The sequence below is a fragment of the Coregonus clupeaformis genome, unplaced genomic scaffold (genome assembly GCF_020615455.1).
Source record: "Coregonus clupeaformis isolate EN_2021a unplaced genomic scaffold, ASM2061545v1 scaf0008, whole genome shotgun sequence".
Lineage (NCBI taxonomy): Eukaryota > Metazoa > Chordata > Actinopteri > Salmoniformes > Salmonidae > Coregonus > Coregonus clupeaformis.
Genome location: NW_025533463.1, coordinates 1,007,133 through 1,027,679, shown reverse-complemented (window position 1 = coordinate 1,027,679; position 20,547 = coordinate 1,007,133). Strand labels below are relative to the sequence as shown.

Here is a 20,547-nt window from a genome sequence, read left to right as displayed (position 1 = left end):
CCAAAAGGCCATTGTCTTACGTCTGATAGCACAACGACTCTGTCTGCACTGATAGTTCGTGGCAACTCTGACGTGTTAGAATAATTGCCAGAAGACAATGCTCTCCAGCTAGGCTCAAGAGGAGCCCAAAAATGAAGAGCAGTTCAGGTTCGCTAAAAATAGACTTCAAGATAGAAATATTCATTTTATTTATTTTCTTTTTTTGTTGCTTACGTGAAGGCTCAGGCCTCTTGAAGCCACCCGACCCTTCTCTCTGAGTTTAACCACACAGATGCAGTGCGTGCGACAGGCAAGGCCTCACCTCCAAGTTATAGTTCTCGATCTGGTAGATGTTGGTCAGGCCCTGTGCTGTGAAGTAGTCCAGGCAGGCTGCGCAGCCCAGCCGCAGAAGAAAGCTGCAACAGGAAACGGAGAGGGGGGAACAGGTCAGTGGTGAAAATAGTACCTCAGCATTCTTGTAATAACTGTGTTATATCTAGTAAGTGAAGACAATGGCCAACAGTAGAGATATTTCTGTCAAGAATGGCCAACAGTAGAGAGATTTCTGTCAAGAATGGCCAACAGTAGAGATTTCTGTCAAGAATGGCCAACAGTAGAGAGATTTCTGTCAAGAATGGCCAACAGTAGAGAGATTTCTGTCGGTTGCGGGCACTAAAAAGTTATTTAGAACCCTGTACAGCGGATCAGTTGTTTTTGACAAACTATCGCTAGGAGACGCTACAGAGCCGTGTTGCAATTGTTCTGTCAATATTTCGTCTCGTCCTGACTTTATAGTGCCCACAACTGTCCAGAAGCATCAACAGATGTGTGGTTATCAGTGGTGGCTGGTGCCACTAAAATCGGAGGACGGGCTCATAGTAATGGCTGGAATGGAATTAATGGAACAGTATCAAAACAGAGATGGATACCATAAGTCATTCCATTCCAGCCATTACTATGAGCCGTCCACCCCTCACCAGCCTCCACTGGTGGTTGTTTAGCTAGGTACCTGGAGATGCTGCTGTCCATGGGGTAGGGAGGCGGGGGGGTGCAGTGAGAGCTGGGCACCATGGGTAACTGAGGCTGCAGGATGTGTGCGGGGCTCAGGGCCGACATGTCAGCATTCATAGCCATGTGGCCCATCATCGGAGCCACTACAGAATCAAAACAGACTACTGTGAGCGACTCTTAAAAAGGGGCAATTTGACGTTTTTAAAATCTCAAATTTCCTCATCTCCTGCACCGTACCGGTGTTGACATATTATGTAGATTAACACAAGCTGCAGTGAGCATCTCTAGAGAAACAAGCTTCTGTGAACGGTACTCTTTAAAGCGACAATCTGTAATTCGTTTTTTTTTGTTGCTATAATGCGAAGGGACGGGGCTGGACAAATGTAAGAACTCTTAATGTTCTATGAGATTGTGATATCAACAGAAGATAGTGGGGGCATCTCAACAGGGTGGTTCCTCAACATTACAAAACAATTACTACACAAAGCAACAATACATGAGGTAAAGGGAGGAAGGGGAACTCCACCACTTTTCAACCTAATTTGTTCATTATCTTCAGCACGATACCGGTGTCTACATATGTGAAAACGGCGCATTTCTATCCCATGGCATCATCACAGTGATGTGGGGAGCTAGAAGATGCCCTCCTAACCCGTTGCAGGTTTTAGAAAATCACTATTTTTCTTACTTTTAATTCTACCCTGCGATGTCAAAAGCTAGGCTTTCTTCCAATTGGCAATAGATTTTCATGCGACTATTCTAAAATCTGCATAAAAACTATTAGCGTTTTCCCACCAGAGAGACGTTTCCATCAAATTGACTTGTTGCAGATAAAGGGTGACACAGTGCACATAAAAATACCTTTTACGGTTACATTCGCATGTACCGATTATTATTTTTTAAATCTGACATGTACCGAAATAAGAAATTCAAGTTAACAGCTCACAGATATACAGTCTAGCTTAACAGCTCACAGATATACAGTCTAGTTTAACAGCTCACAATACATCTCCGCTCTATACAGTCTAGCTTAACAGCTCACAGATATACAGTCTAGCTTAACAGCTTACAGATATACAGTCTAGCTAACAGCTTACATATATACAGTCTAGCTTAACAGCTTACAGATATACAGTCTAGCTTAACAGCTCACAGATAGACAGTCTAGCTTAACAGCTCACAGATATACAGTCTAGCTTAACAGCTCACAGATATACAGTCTAGCTTAACAGCTCACAGATATACAGTCTAGCTTAACAGCTCACAGATATACAGTCTAGCTTAACAGCTCACAGATATACAGTCTAGCTTAACAGCTCACATATATACAGTCTAGCTTAACAGCTTACAGATATACAGTGCGGGTAGGCTTGGCTACATGATGACAAAAGAGTGAGCTAATTTAAATTTGTCAAACGACAGCCAAGCATCGATCATCATGTCACCAGAATAAGACCCTCGATATTTATTGAAAATGAGCATCAAGCTCATCACCGTGCCCTTTCGCCACCCTGTGAAGTTCTTCATAATTTATTTAATCTGTAGCCTAATAAACTGATGCTTTCCTGAGTCCTAGTGGGAGGGGCCACACAACGTATCCTATCGCGTGATGATGGTTATTAAATAAATATTTGAGCATAAAGATGTTTCCACCGCCATTTAATTTTACCGACACTAAAGATCCCACCTTTTCTACCGTATTTACCTTGGGTTTTGTCGACATTTTGAAAGTTTACAGACAAATTTGCTCAGGCCTGTCGTGACATCTTTCTGTCCTACATGTACTTTACTCGCATAAAAAGGTTGGTGAGAACCAGATCATAGACCAAAGAAACACCCAGTTTTCACATAATGTAGACACTGGTACCGTGCTGGAGATTTACGTCAAAACAGTGAAAGGGTGCTTGAACTTGAAGACAACAGTTGGCCAACAATAATCCATGACCTGCGGGCCCCCAGAGAGGCCCATGAGTGGAGGAGCAGGGAGGAACAGGGTCCCACAGGGATCACATTCACCTAGGGGAGGAAGCCTTCTGACAGACGCCCCCCTACACACCTCTCCCAGTGCCCCTCGTGTCCAGACAGGTACCGCTACCCTGCCTGTCCCGCCTGACGCGTGTCACATGATCGACCCAAAAGGGACGTGGAGGTGTAGTTAGGAGGCGGGGCCAGTGGAGGTACGACAGGGAGTAAAACAAGGACAGGACGAGACAGGGGGGCCTAGCCGGAGAGAAACACAGACTAGGGAGAATCTCTCCCACTATACAAAGGGGTAAGGCAACTCACTGTCAGTCAGGCCTTGGGCCATGGAGGACGGGGTGAGCGTGTTGCGTTGCTGGGGGTTGATGAGCTGGCTGACGGAGGGGAGCTTGTTGACCTTGCCGTGGGGGTGAGGAGGGGAGCTGGAGCCGTACTGGGCCGGGGGTACCATGGAGCTCCTGGGGCAGGGGAGAGGAGGATACAGCCCGTTACTCTCATCCCCCAAGAGATCCCATCTTTAACGACAAAGGGCCACATGGCTGTTAGTTACACAATGGGAAACAACAACATTTCATTTTTTTTTTACTGTTCAGTAGGATAAACAGACTGTGTATATATATTTTTTCACTCAATCTTTCTTTATTGCTGTCTCCCTACCTGTTTCTTGAACTTTGTTTAAAGGCCATATGTGACTAAGAAATAGTTCCGATAATTTTTTATAGAACTTTGTCATATAGCATTCTACTGAGGATAACTTTAATTTATCTGAAACATTACTGGAAATGATAATGTAAGCAGAAACATTAAACATATATCTCAATCAATATACTGTAGGTGTCACTTATCAGAGTACAATACTGCATCTCAATCAATATACTGTAGGTGTTACTTATCAGTTTCTGTGTTGTGGATAATGATTGACTGGGATAAACAGAAGTTTTAAACGGCGGTTCCTTGTTTGGGTTAAATGAAGAAATGGGTGGAAGGACGGAATAGCTAGTGCTGAGCCATTAACCCAAATCTAGGTTATATTTCGTTTTTTAAATAACTAATTGACCAACGTACACTACCGGTCAAAAGTTTTAGAACACCTACTCATTCAAGGGTTCTTCTTTATTTTTACTATTTTCTACATTGTAGAATAATAGTGAAGACACCAAAACTATGAAATAATACATATGGAATCATGGAGTAACCAAATCAATTTGAGATTCTTCAAAGTAGCCACCCTTTGCCTTGATGACAGCTTTGCACACTCTTGGCATTCTCTCAACCAACTTCATGAGGTAGTCACCTGGAATGCATTTCAATTAACAGGTGTGCCTTGTTAAAAGTTAAATTTGTGGAATTTCTTTCCTTCGTAATGCGTTTGAGCCAATCAGTTGTGTTGTGACAAGGTATACAGAAGATAGCCCTATTTGGTAAAAGACCAAGTCCATATTATGGCAAGAACAGCGCAAATAAGCAAAGAGAAACGACAGTCCATCATTACTTTAAGACATGGAGGTCAGTCAATACGGAACATTACAAGAACTTTGAAAGTTTCTTCAAGTGCAGTTGCAAAAACCATCAAGCGCTATGATGAAACTGGCTCTCATGAGGACCGCCACAGGAATGGAAGACCCAGAGTTACCTCTGCTGCAGAGGATAAGTTCATTAGAGTTACCAGCCTCAGAAATTGCAGCCCAAATAAATAATTCACAGAGTTCAAGTCACAGACATCTCAACATCAACTGTTCAGAGGAGACTGTGTGAATCAGGCCTTCATGGTGGAATTGCTGTAAAGAAACCACTACTAAAGTGGTGCAGTGGTCTAAGGCACTGCATCGCAGTGCTAGCTGTGCCACTAGAGATCCTGGTTCGAATCCAGGCTCTGTCGTAGCTGGCCGTGACCGGGAGACCCATGGGGCGGCGCACAATTGGCCCAGTGTCGTCCAGGGTAGGGGAGGGAATGGCCAGCAGGGATGTAGCTCAGTTGGTAGAGCATGGCGTTTGCAACGCCAGGGTTGTGGGTTCGTTTCCCACGGGGGGCCAGTATGGAAAAAAAAAAAAAAACATAAAAATATGTATGCACTCACTAACTGAAAGTCGCTCTGGATAAGAGCGTTTGCTAAATGACTAAAATGTAAATGTAAGAAGAAGAGACTTGATTGGGCCAAGAAACACAAGCAATGGACATTTAGACAGGTGGAAATTTGTCCTTTTGGTCTGGAGTCCAAATTTGAGATTTTTGGTTCCAACCGGCGTCTTTGTGAGACGCGGTGTGGGTGTACGGATGATCTCTGCATGTGTATTTCCCACCGTAAAGCATGGAGGAGGAGTTGTTATGGTGCTTTGCTGGTGACACTGTCTGTGATTTATTTAGAATTCAAGGCACACTTAACCAGCATGGCTACCACAGCATTCTGCAGCGATACGCCATTACATTTTAAATTTTAGTAATTTAGCAGACGCTCTTATCCAGAGCGACTTACAGTTAGTGAGTGTCACAAGCCGTGCTAGAACTCCGGTCTCAGATGTGGAGAGCTGGGGGTAATACCCCTTAGCCACAGAGGAGGTGTAGTAGGACCCAAATGAAACACCCAAGGCAATACTCCAGGCCAGTAGATTTAATGTAAAAAAACAAAGGTTCTTCGCCATTCACAAATAGTCCAACAAAAGTTCTTCTCAGAAAGAGGTATGTTAACAAAGCAGGAGGCAAAACAAAATAACTCCACGAGGGGAGAAAAACAAACTAAAGATAACTTAGAAAACCTTACTTGGAAAGACACGGTGGAACAAAGCAGGAGACACATAGCCAGGACTCAATAACCAAGTGAGAAACAAGGGGAAAACACACAGCTAAAATACACAAGGGGAAACAAGGCACAGGTGACCTGGATCAAGCTAATTAGGACACACGAGGAAGAACTAAGGCAGAGGGGAACACAGATGACCTCTAGAGGCCCGGGAGACAAACAGGAGGCAGGAAGCTGACAGGACCCCCCTCCTCTAGGAACGACTCCTGATGTTCCTTCCAGAACACCCCGGCCCCAGGGTGCGAAAATCTCGGATCAAACCTGGGTCCAGGATGTCCCTGGCTGGAACCCAGGAGCGCTCCTCTGGCCCGTAGCCCTCCCAGTCCACCAGATACTGCAGAGAGTTCTGGACCCTCCGGGAGTCCAGTATCCGGCGGACTGTGTAGGCTGGCTGGCCGTCAATGATCCTGGGAGGTGGCGGGGGTCTGCGTGGGGGGCAAAAGGAGAAGACAAGACAGGTTTAAGGAGTGAAACATGGAAAGTGGGGTTAACTCTAAGGGAGCGAGGCAGAACCAAACGATACGAAACAGGGTTAACCTTTCTAGCAATGCGGAAAGGGCCGATGTATCTCTGGGAAAGCTTCTTGGATTCGACCCGGAGGGGCAGGTTCTTAGTGGCCAACCAAACTCTCTGACCAGCTCGGAAACTAGGGGCCGTCCGGCGGTGTCGATTAGCCTGACTTTGGTATCTCTGGGAGGTCCGAAGGAGGATACACCTGGCCTTCTTCCAGGTCCGCCTACAGCGTTGGACAAAGCGCTGGGCCGAGGGAACACCAACTTGCGCCTCTTCCTCTGGAAATAATGGAGGGTTGTAACCGAACTGGCATTCGAAGGGGGACAATCCGGTGGCTGAAGACTGGAGGGTGTTGTGGGCATATTCAGCCCAAATGATATAGGTGGCCCAAGACGTGGGATTACTGGCCGCCATACACCGCAGGGTGGTCTCCAGATCCTGATTAATCCGTTCCGTTTGGCCATTAGACTCTGGATGGAACCCTGACGATAGGCTGGCTGTGGCCCCAATAAGCCTGCAGAAGGCCCCCAAAACCGGGACGAGAATTGGGGACCTCGGTCAGAGACCACGTCCCAGGGGAATGCCAAATATCCGGAAGACATGGTTCATGAGGAGCTCAGCAGTCTCCTTAGCCGAGGGCAGCTTGGGCAGGGGAATAAACCGGGCAGCCTTAGAGAACCGGTCAACGATCACTAGGATGACGGTGTTGCCCTGGGATGGAGGAAGTCCCGTAACAAAGTCCAGAGAAAGGTGTGACCATGGCCTTCGAGGAATAGGTAAGGGATGGAGCAGTCCCTGGGGTCGCTGGCGCGTCGACTTTCCCTGGTTGCACACCGGGCAGGCCTCAACATAGACCTGCACGTCCTTCTTGATGGACGGCCACCAAAACCGCCGTCGGAGGAATTCCAGTGTGCGAGCACTGCCTGGATGGCATGTCAAGGGCGACTCATGACCCCACTGCAAGACGCGGGCCCGAACAGAGAGAGGAACGTACAGGCGACCGGCAGGACCACCGCCTGGATCGGGCTCATGGACAAGGGCTTCTCGTACCCCTCTTTCTAGTTCCCACTGAAGAGGTGCGACGATCCTAGACCTCGGAATAATCGATGCCAAGGGCTTCTCTTGTACCTCGGGAGAATAGGCTCGAGACAGGGCATCCGGCTTGACGTTCTTGGTGCCAGGTCGGTAAGACAGGAGGAACTGGAATCGATTAAAGAAAAGGGACCATCGTGCTTGCCGAGGGTTCATCCGCTTAGCCTGTTGGAGATATTCCAGGTTCTTGTGGTCTGTGAGAACCTGGAACGGGTGCTGAGCCCCCTCAAGCCAATGGCGCCACTCTTCCAAGGCCAGTTTTACTGCAAGCAACTCTAGATCCCCACGTGGTAGTTGCGCTCGGCCTCAGACAGGCGGCGAGACATGAAGGCACAAGGGTGTAATCTCCCATCCTCACCCCTCTGTGACAGGACGGCTCCCACCCCCACCTCTGAGGCGTCCACCTCCACCACGAAAGGTCTTTCTGGGTCAGGAGTCACCAGAATCGGAGCAGACGTGAAGCGGCGCTTGAGATCCTCGAAGGCCCCTGCTGCTTCCGGACCCCAGTGAACCTTGGTCCCTCCTCCCTTGGTAAGCGTCGTCAAGGGGGCTACCACTGAGCTGAAATTCTTGATGAACTTCCGATAGAAGTTAGAAAAGCCAATGAACCGTTGAACCTCCTTGACCGTGGCAGGTGTGGGCCAGCTGCGGACCGCTTCGACCTTCTTGGGATCCATCTCTAGGTGCCCGGGAGTGACAATAAACCCGAGAAACTGAGTCTGAGAAACATGAAATTCACACTTCTCAGGTTTAACATAGAGGTGATTGTCAAGGAGCCTCTGGAGAACCCGGCTAACATGCCCCTCATGCTCCTTCAGTGACCTCGAGAAGATGAGGATATCGTCCAGGTACACGAAGACGAACAGATTAAGCATATCCCGGAGAACATCATTAATCAGGGCTTGGAATACTGCGGGGGCATTGGTGAGCCCGAACGGCATCACCCGATATTCATAGTGCCCCGTGGGCGTGTTGAACGCCGTCTTCCATTCGTCACCTTGCCGGATCCGCACGAGATGGTAAGCATTGCGGAGATCCAGTTTAGAAAAAATGGAAGCCCCTTGAAGCAGCTCAAAAGCAGTGGCCATGAGAGGAAGAGGATATCGATTCCGAACCGTGATCTTGTTGAGTCCCCGTAATCAATACAAGGCCTAAGACCCCCGTCCTTCTTTTCAACAAAAAAGAAGCCCGCCCCAGCCGGGGAAGTAGAGGCATGGATGAGGCCGGCTGCCAAGGACTCCTTAATGTAGGTGTCCATAGCTGCGTGCTCGGGGAGGACAAGGAAAAGATCCGACCTCTAGGAGGGCAGCACCCAGGGAGTAGATCAATGGCACAGTCATACGTGCGATGAGGCGGTAAGGAAGTAGCCCGGGCCTTGCTGAACACAGCCTTGAACCGATGGTAAACACTGGGGACTAGGGAGACGTCAACAGACTCTTGAAACTGGGTACTAGGGGCTGAGGGACTCTGAAGCATGCAGGTGAGTTGGCAAGTGGGACCCCAGCTTAGAATGGTGCCAGTAGGCCAGTCGATCTGGGGATTATGTCTGCATAGCCAAGGGTGACCCCGGATAATAGGATACTCGGGAGAGTCAATGAGATAGAAGGTTTCCTCCTGCTGGTGTTGAGAGATGGTAAGTCGCAGGGACTGAGTCGCCTCTGTAACCTTTCCTGGTTCCAGAGGTCTGCCATCTAAGGCTGTAACTGCCTGGGGATGAGGAAGTAGTTGGGTAGGGATCTTAAGTTCCTTAGCCAAGGTTACATCCAGGAAATCACCTGCGGCACCGGAATCGATCATAGCCTGGACCCGATGCTGGTGGCCCTCCCAGGACAGAGTGGCTGGAATAGCCAGGACAGCGTTAGTAGGAGGAGCTCTAATTCTCCCCATCACAGCCCTCCTGTAGCTGGGCGGGGACTGGCGTTTCCCGAAAGCTCGGGGCAAGTGGATCGGAAGTGGCCGGCAACCCCGCAGTAGAGGCACCGACGCTCCCTCATGCGACGTTCCCTTTCATTGGGAGAAAGCCTGGAACGGCCTAACTGCATGCTCTCCGGGGAATCCTGGAGCAGTTCAGGAGCCGGGGAAGCTCTGAATGACGGAGTCCAAACAGGAGAAACAGAGCTGCTCCGAGGAACTTGGGACTGAGACACCTGGCGGCGAGCCGTTCTCCGCTCTCTTAGACGATTGTCCAGGCGGATGGCCAAGGCTATGAGGGACTCGAGATCTCCAGCTGGTTCTCGGGTGGCTAACTCATCTTGAAGGGGCTCAGATAACCCTCCCTGAAAGCAGACCCTCAGCGCTTCATCATTCCATCCGCTCCTTGCTGCTATGGTCCGAAAATCAATGGCGAAATCTGCCGTGCTTCGGGAGCCCTGACGGAGAGACAGTAGGCGCTTGGAAGCCTCCCGCCCACTGACAGGATGATCGAACACCCGCTTGAACTCTTCTACAAATGCAGCGTGGGAATCACAACAGGCCTCCTGGGACTGCCACACCGCAGAGGCCCAGGCGAGCGCCTTGTCTGAAAGAAGGGTAATGATGTAGGCAATCTTGGAACGGTCTGTGGGAAAAACTTGGGGATTGGAGCTCGAAGGTGAGGGAGCATTGGGTGAGGAAACCCTGGCAAGAGCTTGGATCCCCAGAAAAGGGCTTGGGAGGTGGTAGTCGGGGCTCCGCCAACCGAGAAGGCCTGTCGTCACTGGGAGGTGACCTGGGGGAAGGGAGAGGACCAAGGAGGCGTTCAAAGAGCTGGTGAAGGGAACTCATCATTTCGGCCAGGAGTTGAGAATGTCTAGCCATCAGCTCCTCTTGTCGGCTGAGAACGGCTTCATGGCGCTGGAAAGAAGCCTCATGTCGAGTGATCACCGCCAACAGGTCCTGGGAACTGAGTGTTTCTGGGTCCATGATTGACTTGGTTATTCTGTCACAAGCCGTGCTAGAACTCCGGTCTCAGATGTGGAGAGCTGGGGGTAATACCCCTTAGCCACAGAGGAGGTGTAGTAGGACCCAAATGAAACACCCAAGGCAATACTCCAGGCCAGTAGATTTAATGTAAAAAAACAAAGGTTCTTCGCCATTCACAAATAGTCCAACAAAAGTTCTTCTCAGAAAGAGGTATGTTAACAAAGCAGGAGGCAAAACAAAATAACTCCACGAGGGGAGAAAAACAAACTAAAGATAACTTAGAAAACCTTACTTGGAAAGACACGGTGGAACAAAGCAGGAGACACATAGCCAGGACTCAATAACCAAGTGAGAAACAAGGGGAAAACACACAGCTAAAATACACAAGGGGAAACAAGGCACAGGTGACCTGGATCAAGCTAATTAGGACACACGAGGAAGAACTAAGGCAGAGGGGAACACAGATGACCTCTAGAGGCCCGGAGACAAACAGGAGGCAGGAAGCTGACAGTGAGTGCATACATTTTTCATACTGGCCCCCTGTGGGAATCGAACCCACAACCCTGGCGTTGCAAGTGCCATGCTCTATCAACTGAGCTACAGGAGGTTTGCGCTTAGTGGGACTATCATTTGTTTTTCAACAGGACAATGACCCAACACACCTCCAGGCTGTGTAAGGACTATTTTACCAAGAAGGAGAGTGATGGAGTGCTGCATTAGATGACCTGGCCTCCATAATCCCCCGACCTCAACCAAATTGAGATGGTTTGGACCGCAGAGTGAAGGAAAAGCAGCCAACAAGTGCTCAGCATATGTGGGAACTCCTTCAAGACTGTTGGAAAAGCATTTCAGGTGAAGCTGGTTGAGAGAATCCCAAGAGTGTGCAAAGCTGTCATCAAGGCAAAGGGTGGCTATTTGAAGAATCTCAAATATAAAACATATTTTGATTTGTTTAACACTTTTTTGGTTACTACATGATTCCATATGTGTTATTTCATAGTTTTGATGTCTTCACTATTATTCTACAATGTAGAAAATAGTAAAAATAAAGAAAAACCCTTGAATGAGCAGGTGTTCTAAAAATGTTGACCAGTACTGTAGGTCCGGTTCTTTATGTAGTGTAGTAAGAAGTTGTAGATTCCAACAGGCACATATTCTACATAGTTTAGTGCATAAAACGTGGTAATTAACTACAATGACCATAATCCATTTCGCATCTACTAGTCCGATCTGTGTTTCTTTTACGCCTGCAACAGAAGAGACAAGAATGCGTGATCATGTGGTGCAGTAAAAAGCAGCTGTTGCTTGGCGATGTTTCTCTACCAGAAAATACATGATCAAAGTAATTGATAGCTGGTATTCAACAGTTATAAAAGTCTGCCTTATTTACTTTGAAGAACTACTAAATAATAATAATAATAATAATATGCCATTTTAGCAGACGCTTTTATCCAAAGAGACTTACAGTCATGCGTGCATAAATGTTTACGTATGGGGGTGGTCCCGGGGATCGAACCCACTACCCTGGCGTTACAAGCGCCGTGCTCTACCAGCTGAGCTGCAGAGGACCACAGTGATTTAGTCAGATAGTATAGGCAGCAGCTCTGTAGAGATGAGATGATGACTTGGAATGAAATAATAAAGTCATCAAATAAAACCAATGTAATATACACACAACAAATATTTTATCTAAGTAAAGTAAGTCGTGAATAAATGATGGTTAATAAGCGATAAGCAGTAATGGGTAGTCACTACCATCATGGGACTTTTATTCATTGTTTTATGTGTTGTTACAGCATTCAACCCAATATTGAAACCAAATTTGAAAATCGTGATTTTTTTTTAAATAATCGAACCGAAACCGAACTGACCACAAAAAGCACTAATCTCTCAGCACTAATCTCTCAGCACTAATCTCTCAGCACTACTCACTCCGCACTACTCACTCAGCACTACTCTATCAGCACTACTCACTCAGCACTACTCACTCAGCACTACTCTCTCAGCACTACTCTATCAGCACTACTCACTCAGCACTACTCACTCAGCACTACTCACTCAGCACTACTCACTCAGCACTACTCACTCAGCACTAATCTCTCAGCACTACTCACTCCGCACTACTCACTCCGCACTACTCAGCACTAACCCCTCAGCACTAACCCCTCAGCACTAACCCCTCAGCACTAACCCCTCAGCACTAACCCCTCAGCACTACTCTCTCAGCACTAACCCCTCAGCACTAACCCCTCAGCACTAACCCCTCAGCACTACTCACTCAGCACTACTCACTCAGCACTAACCCCTCAGCACTAACCCCTCAGCACTAACCCCTCAGCACTAACCCCTCAGCACTAACCCCTCAGCACTAACCCCTCAGCACTAACCCCTCAGCACTAACCCCTCAGCACTAACCCCTCAGCACTAACCCCTCAGCACTAGGAGCAGCATGAGAGGAAAAGCAGGAAAAGACGTGTATTTATTCTGACAGACCAAAGCATCACAACAATCTGTTTCAAACAGAACGGTCACAAAAGCAACTTCTCCATAGAATCTGCTCCTTCTACATACATGCACACATTATGCATCATACATTAGTCATTTTCTCTCTACTTTAATGAACATTTATTTCAGATCATATAGATAACAAACTGTCCCGCAGTGACGTTGAAAAACATGACCAGCATTATCAAAGTCATCTTCATAATATCTCTCCCTGTAAGATATTTGTGCTTCCCAAATGGCACCCTATTCCCTTAATAGTGCACTTCTGTTGATGGGGGAAAAAATAGTCAGTGCATTATATAGAGAATCTAGTGCCATTTCTGCACCCTAAGGTTTGAGTCCAGCTCCAATGACAAAACCAAAAGCATACAGAAGTGAAAGCTTAAGGATCGCTCAAAGACAACTTAAGTCTTGTAGAAAAACACAGTGCTTGGTTCCTGACAGCTCCAAGCCTTCAGTCCAACATGTTGACTACACCGGTCTCTGTGTGCACCATCGCATGCATGTTGATTTGGTCTATAAACACCAGAAGCGATCATGACACGCAGGTTAAAATATCAAAAACCAACTGTGAACCAACTACTGTATATTAATTTCGGGGCAGTTTGAAACACATGAAACATTCATGGACATTTAGCTGGCTAGCTGTGGCTAGCTGTTGCTAGCAACATGTTGCTAGCTGTTGCTAGCTGTTGCTAGCTGTTGCTAGGAGATGAGCATTGGGTTGTTATTTTACCTGACATGCATATGGTCCTCTTTTTAGCTGGTTCTTTGTAGAATTTTGACCCGGAGTCATACAAAATCGTGTGTTTCTCTACTCCGACAATGAATCCACAGATAAAAAGGGAAAGCTAGTTAGTTTTTAGTTAGTTATCATTAATCTCTCCTCATTTGCCTTTTAAGCATCCATGTAGGTTTGTGTCTTCCTGAATAAGGAGGGGACTTGCACGCAATGTGGCCGGTGACGTTTGGGTGTTAGCCATAGCTGACTGCAATACAAATACACTGTGTCCCAGTCCATAACTCAATTACTAACTTATATTTTACCATAAGCAAAACACAACCCTAAAAAACTGAAAAAGTAAATGTAAGTCGCTCTGGATAAGAGCGTCTGCTAAATGACTAAAATGTTTAAAAAATGTAATGAATGAGACTTTGAAAATGATCCAATGTAGCCTAATCTCTGACTCTACCGCCCTCTGCTGTTTGAGACTGGTGTTGCCACACATTAGCAAAAAAGAATTTCAGGCATGCAAAAAACACATTAATTTATGATTTAAGATTAGAACGTGACAACACCTTATCAGTAGACCCTGGCTGGCATTCAGAGTATTTGTCATACTAGCCAGCCAGACTAAAGTCAAAACATATTGTTTATGATACATGAGTAATGAATATCTGTTTATTTAACTCTGCTTGGAGAATGTGAGAGTTTCAACAGAGGCACAACCTCAGAGAGAGAGAGAGAGAGACAGAGAGAGACAGAGAGAGAGAGAGAGAGAGAGAGAGAGAGAGAGAGAGAGAGAGAGAGAGAGAGAGAGAGAGAGAGAGAGAGAGAGAGAGAGAGAGAGAGAGAGAGAGAGAGAGAGAGAGAGAGAGAGAGAGAGAGAGAGAGAGAGAGAGAGAGAGAGAGGAGAGAGGAGAGGAGAGAGAGGAGAGGAGAGGAGAGGAGAGGAGAGGAGAGGGAGAGGAGAGGAAGGAGAGGAGAGGAGAGGAGAGGAGAGGAGAGGAGAGGAGAGGAGAGGAGGAGAGGAGAGGAGAGGAGAGGAGAGGAGAGGAGAGGGAGGGAGCCCCAGTCTGATTGTGACTGGGGTGGAGGAGAACTGAAGGGAGGAGGAATGTGAGGTTGAGGTGAGGCTCTCAACAGGTACTGCATCGTCTCCTCTGCTGCTAGGGGCTCCAGGAGCTCAGAATGTAGCCGGGCTTTAAGCGGACTGCAGACGGGAACCAGAGAAGAGAAAGAAGGAAGAAATAACAATCCGTTTTGAAGTAGAAGACAGGAACGATTTCAATCTCAAACGCTAGTTGTCGAGTCATCGAGGGCTCCACTGCGCCCTTCAGAAGCCTCTTTATCGAGTGGGCCTCCTATGTCGATTCGGCGCCCTTGGCAGCAACTTCTTCCCATTCATTTTAGTATGTTACTTAGCAACAGTCACTACTACGTTGCCCTCAAAAATAGTCAGAATAAATCAAGATACATTTAAGAAATCTGTAATTAATTTCTAAAGTTTAATTTCGAGGAGGTCATAGTCGCGATTTTTTTTGTATTTCTGAAATTTGATCATGTACACGAAGAATATTAGCTAGCTAGCTAAGCCTGTGACTGTCACTTCATATAAAACGAAAGAGAAGCTAACCAACTAGCTACAGCGCTACCAAATGCAATGATCCTTCCATAAGCAAGTACTGTAGTAACGTTATTTTATCATAATGAATGGGTTTTAATGAAGCAGCAAGTTGTCAAACTATCATCAATAAAGTAACAAGCTACAAGCTGTTGATCAGCATGGTTAACTAGGATGCCTGCGCATTCAAACGTTTCCCATTACAGGATGTGAACCCGATATTATTCCCAAGATGTCCTGAAACTTTCTATGAATTTCGGGACGACGTAAGAACATGAAACCCGTGACGCAAATTGTGTAGTGGGAAGCAAGATTTTTGCCAAGTGATATTTTTTTTTTGCCATATAAAAAGAGAATTGAAATAAAAGGGCCTTCAGAAAGCATTCACACCCCTTGACTTTTAACACTATTAGTTGTGATATGATATACCATTTAGCAGACGCTTTTATCCAAAGCGACTTACAGTCGTGCGTGCATACATTATTTTTTTTTTGTGTATGGGTGGTCCCTGGGATCGAACCCAAGCGCCGTGCTCTACCAGCTGAGCTACAGAGGACCACATCATCATCATCATATCATATCATTCTGTTTTTTTAAATCCTGAAAAAAACGACCCGGTCCTTAACGATTACAAGCATACCCATAACATGATGCACCCACCACTATGCTTGAAAATATGGAGTGATACTCAGTAATGTGATGTGTTGGATTTGCCCCAAACATAACACTTTGTATTCGGGACAAAAAGTTAATTGCTTTTCCACATTTTTTGCAGTATTACTTTAGTGCCTTGTTGCAAACAGGATGTTTTGGAATATTTGTATTCTGTACAGGCTTCCTTCTTTTCACTCTGTGGTTTACGCTACAATACTAACCTAATTGACAATGTTGTTGATCCATCCTCAGTTTTCTCCTATCACAGCCATTAAACTCTGTAATTCGATAGGTGCCCTTCTTTGCGAGTCATTGGAAAACCTCCCTGGTCTTTGTGGTTGAATCTGTGTTTGAAATTCACTGCTCGACTGAGGGACCTTACAAATAATTGTGTATGTGGGGTACAGAGATGAGATAGTCATTAAAAAATAATGTTCAAAACTATAAGTGCACACTGAGTGAGTCCATGCAACTTATTATGTGACTTGTTAAGCACATTTTTATTCCTGCACTTATTTAGGCTTGCCATAACAAAGGGGTTGAATACTTATTGACTCAAGACATTTCAGCTTTTCATTTTATAGATTTTTTTGTAAACATTTCTACAAACGTAATTCCACTTTGACATTATGGGGTATTGTGTGTAGGCTAGTGATAAAACATCTCCATTTAATCCATTTTTTAAATTTAGGCTGTAACACAACAAAATAATGGAATAAGTCGAGGGGTGTGAATACTTTCTGAAGACACTAAGTAATCAATATAGAACAGATGAGTAGGGCTTCTTAGGTAGAGATCTATCTCAGTGTAGGGTAGGGTAGTGTAGGGTAGGGTAGGGTAGGGTAGGGTAGTGTAGTATAGGGTAGGGTAGGGTAGGGTAGTATAGGGTAGGGTAGGGTTGTATAGGGTAGTATAGGGTAGGGTAGGGTAGTATAGGGTAGGGTAGTGTAGGGTAGGGTAGGGTAGTATAGGGTAGGGTAAGGTCATATGAGTGTCCAGAAGGTAGGACTGTTGAACAGCAACAGTTGATTTAAATCTCTAGAATATCGAGAGACTCTTGGACTCATCAGAGTTAAAGACCATGAAAATAACAAATAAAACACTTTCTCAGAAGGGGGCAGTTGGTTTTATTTTGATCGTGAAGAACACTACTAGGGTTAGGAAGAATACAGGTGAAAGGTCATGGAGATGAAAAGTGAATGAAAAGCAGCATGCAGAGAATAGCTAGCTATATCTACTACACAGTCCCATCACTGACACACATCAGTCTGCTGAACTAACAGCAGGAATGTCAGTGTACACAATTTTTTTTTTTTGCGTTTGCAAATGTTCAAAGTATCATCAAATAGGGTAATAGTCTAGATCAGGGGTGTCAAATTTCCCCCTTGGGCCGCATTCGGTCTTCAACGAGGTTGGGAGGGCCGCACTGACATTTTTATATTTCCATTTGCAAAACTATCCATTGATTTTGGAATTTCCGATACTCCCTGACTGTCTAGCTTTAATTTATGTGATTATTAGAGAGCTGGACACAGTCAAGAAACTGTATTAATGTAGGTCTACACAGTTTCTATTTGGTTGAAGTCATTTTTAAAAAGTATATTGAGTTCGTTCCCCCCCCCAATTTTTTTTAAATAATAATAAGGGCCGTATGTTTGACACCCCTGGTCTAGATAATACTGTTCTGTTGATACAAAATAAAAACCTGAGCACCAATATTGCAGCATGACCTAAAAGCTCCCACCAGTCCCCGTCATTACCTGCTGCACCGCCAAATCCAGCCACACTGGAGGGCAGTGTGCGCCAGAGGGCAGTGTGACAGAACCCAAACTAACTACACCTAAAACTGGCTTTTCAAAGCAGGATTTTAAAAAATCTAAATGTAAGCATTGTGACCTCACTGCGTCAGCCTGCCAGTTTTCTGAATGAGAAACAATAGCGTAAGCAATAATCATCATAGTGCGGTTATTTAAAACTATAATTTACAGATAACTGCTTTTCTCTCCTCAGCCTTAGCTGAATGGGCGGGGACAGAGGGCGAGGGAGGGCAGAGATTGGTAAAGTATGACTAAGCTCGAGCCAATGACTGGGACTGACTGGGATTTGAAAACGGCTGTTGTACAAACCTGGCCGTGCACCTAAAGTTGTTTCCATCAGTCTCTAGATGTTTCATCTGTCTATCTGATATATTATAACCTAATACAGGGTCGATACAAACAACTACACCACGAAACAAGGTTCACCCTCTGAGCTGCAAACGCATCACGCAACAACACTCAAGCATCATTACTTTACGGTTCAGGACCAGTTACCAACGTGTAACAACCATCACTCTCAATAACATGCAACCAAACAAGCGATCATGCTCAGTCAATGTGGTGTCGAATCCAAAACAACGAGCAGAGTCACATGGGCGATCTCCACAGTCCTTTTTCTTTGCGTGCTACAGTACAGTTCTTATTTAATCCACAGGCAAACAATCTCCAAAGAGCAAGTCAAGTAGTTAAGTTAAAATGTCAAGTGTGAAGACAAAACAAGGACCCAGAGCGTGAAGCTGAGGAGGGCGGGCCTTGCAGGCTGGAGGCCTGTCTGGGACCAAGTGGGCCTAGGGCTCTTTCTCAATGTATCTTTCCTTGATTCCTTGCTTCCTGTCTCCTCGCCTCCTTCTCAAAACACATTGGAGAAGAAGAGGAGAGACCTTGGACCTTCTCCTCCAATGAAGAAGAGGAGAGACCTTGGACCTTCTCCTCCAATGAAGAAGAGGAGAGACCTTCTCCTCCAATGAAGAAGAGGAGAGACCTTCTCCTCCAATGAAGAAGAGGAGAGACCTTGGACCTTCTCCTCCAATGCAGTTGAGGAGAGAGGATGCAAGGAATCATTGAGATAGAGCCTAGCTCGGTTTGCTTCAGGGGAGAAGAAGCAGGACTGCTAGTTGCTAGTGGACTCCAGTATGTATGTGTCTGTCTGTCTGTCTGTCTGTCTGTCTGTCTGTCTGTCTGTCTCTGTCTGTCTCTGTCTGTCTGTCTCTGTCTGCCTGTCTGTCTGCCTGTCTGCCTGTCTGTGTGTCTGCCTGTCTGTCTGTCTGTCTGTCTCTGTCTGTCTGTCTCTGTCTGTCTGTCTCTGCCTGTCTGCCTGTCTGTCTGCCTGTCTGCCTGTCTGTCTGTGTGTCTGCCTGTCTGTCTGTCTGTCTGTCTGTCTGTCTGTCTGTCTGTCTGTCTGTCTGTCTGTGTCTGTCTGTCAGAGAGTAGTACTCACTGTTTCTGCAGGAGGTTCTGCTGCTGCCTGTATGATTCTACAGTGTGCTGAGGCAGAAACTGCATGAGTTCCAAAGACTCTTTGATTTTTACCAAAATCTCATAGATTTCACGGCCTTTAATCTATAGAGGGAGAGAGAGAGAGAGGTTGGTTAGCAGCTGGGACATACCACAAGATGAATATATTCTATACAATGTATGCAATATAATGTACACAATGTATTACATACAGAAATGTATGTAATATTGTATTATAGAGACCATGTGTATCAGGGTTGCTTTTGCCAGTATGGACAGAGGACCCTCTGTAGCTCAGCTGGTAGAGCACGGCGCTTGTAACGCCAGGGTAGTGGGTTCGATCCCCGGGACCACCCCCATACGTAAAAATTTATGCACACATGACTGTAAGTCGCTTTGGATAAAAGCGTCTGCTAAATGGCATATTATTATTATTATTATATTATTCTGAAGATCAGACTGATTTTGAAACGCTCCCCAAAATATTGTTTGTTTTCTGTCTCATGTATCCAACAAAGACTGTTATATGTTAATTGGTGTTATTGCTCTATTTCTATAGGACAGACAGTATCAGCACTAAACAAATCAATCCCATACTGTACTAACATCATCATGGGGTCAGTTAATTCCCTGGGGAAAACTCAGGTAAAAGGAACAGAGGACCATAGAAAATAAAGCTATTAAATGATCTATGGTGTGGACAGACTGGACACTTACAGGCAGACAAAACACTTCCTCATCAGTGGATCTTCTCTTCTTGATGGAGGACATCTGGATCCCATGGGAGGCCTGGCGGAAGGCTGGAGAGGTGAAGAAGGGGAACAGGGGGAGGACAGGAGGACAGAGGGAGGACAGGAGGACAGAGGGAAGAGAGGAGGACAGAGGCCTGGTCAATACATGTAGCTACCTGGTCCGGTTACACCAGTTGGACATAAGATTGGTTAGAACTCTACGCCAGCAAGCATATAAGATGGAAAACAAGCACAGAGTAGGAGGAGAGAGACTACAGCACAGGGTAGGAGGAGAGAGACTACAGCACAGGGGCAGGCAGCATGCAGTGGGTGTGTGTGTGAGCGAGAAACAGAGATGGTGTGAGAGAGAGAGAGACAGAGAGAGACAGAGAGAGTATGGTATGATCACAGCCAGCCAGTCAGTCAGTCCTCCACCAGCTCCCAGCACTACTTACGGCGTTTCATACCCTCACTGGTCTTTGTTCCATCAGTAACATGCTGCTTGCGGATGCTGTCCTCGTCCGCCTTACGGTCCCGGCCAGGGCACGCACAGATCCTGGCCTCGAAGCATCGCCGACCCAGCACCTGACCTCTGGGAGGTAGGAGAGACACAGACGGAGATATACCAGGTCAGCAACATTTCTTTACCATCTATAGGGAGGGCTAAGATACCAATCTAGAGCCAGAGCCATGTATAGAGAACTATATAATACATTTATTTACACTGAGTGTGAAAAACATTAGGAATACTCTCCTAATATTGAGT

At 46.1% G+C, this 20,547-nt stretch overlaps 1 protein-coding gene across 6 annotated transcripts in view; it reads right to left on the bottom strand.

The window, feature by feature from the left end:
* LOC121534176 (tumor protein 63-like) overlaps nt 1-20,547 on the bottom strand; it is a 111,699-nt gene that overhangs the window by 564 nt on the left and 90,588 nt on the right. For 2 of the 6 annotated variants that reach the window (XM_041840711.2, XM_041840715.2), the window contains 6 exons: nt 20,237-20,373; nt 19,768-19,850; nt 19,034-19,155; nt 3,277-3,485; nt 989-1,133; nt 302-395 (listed from right to left, as the gene is read on the bottom strand). In XM_041840711.2, coding sequence (XP_041696645.2) covers nt 302-395; nt 989-1,133; nt 3,277-3,485; nt 19,034-19,155; nt 19,768-19,850; nt 20,237-20,373 — 790 coding nt within the window. The remainder of the gene's footprint in view (nt 1-301; nt 396-988; nt 1,134-3,276; nt 3,486-19,033; nt 19,156-19,767; nt 19,851-20,236; nt 20,374-20,547) is intronic. The other 4 variants (XM_041840713.2, XM_041840712.2, XM_041840714.2 and 1 more) reach the window with 4 other exon arrangements.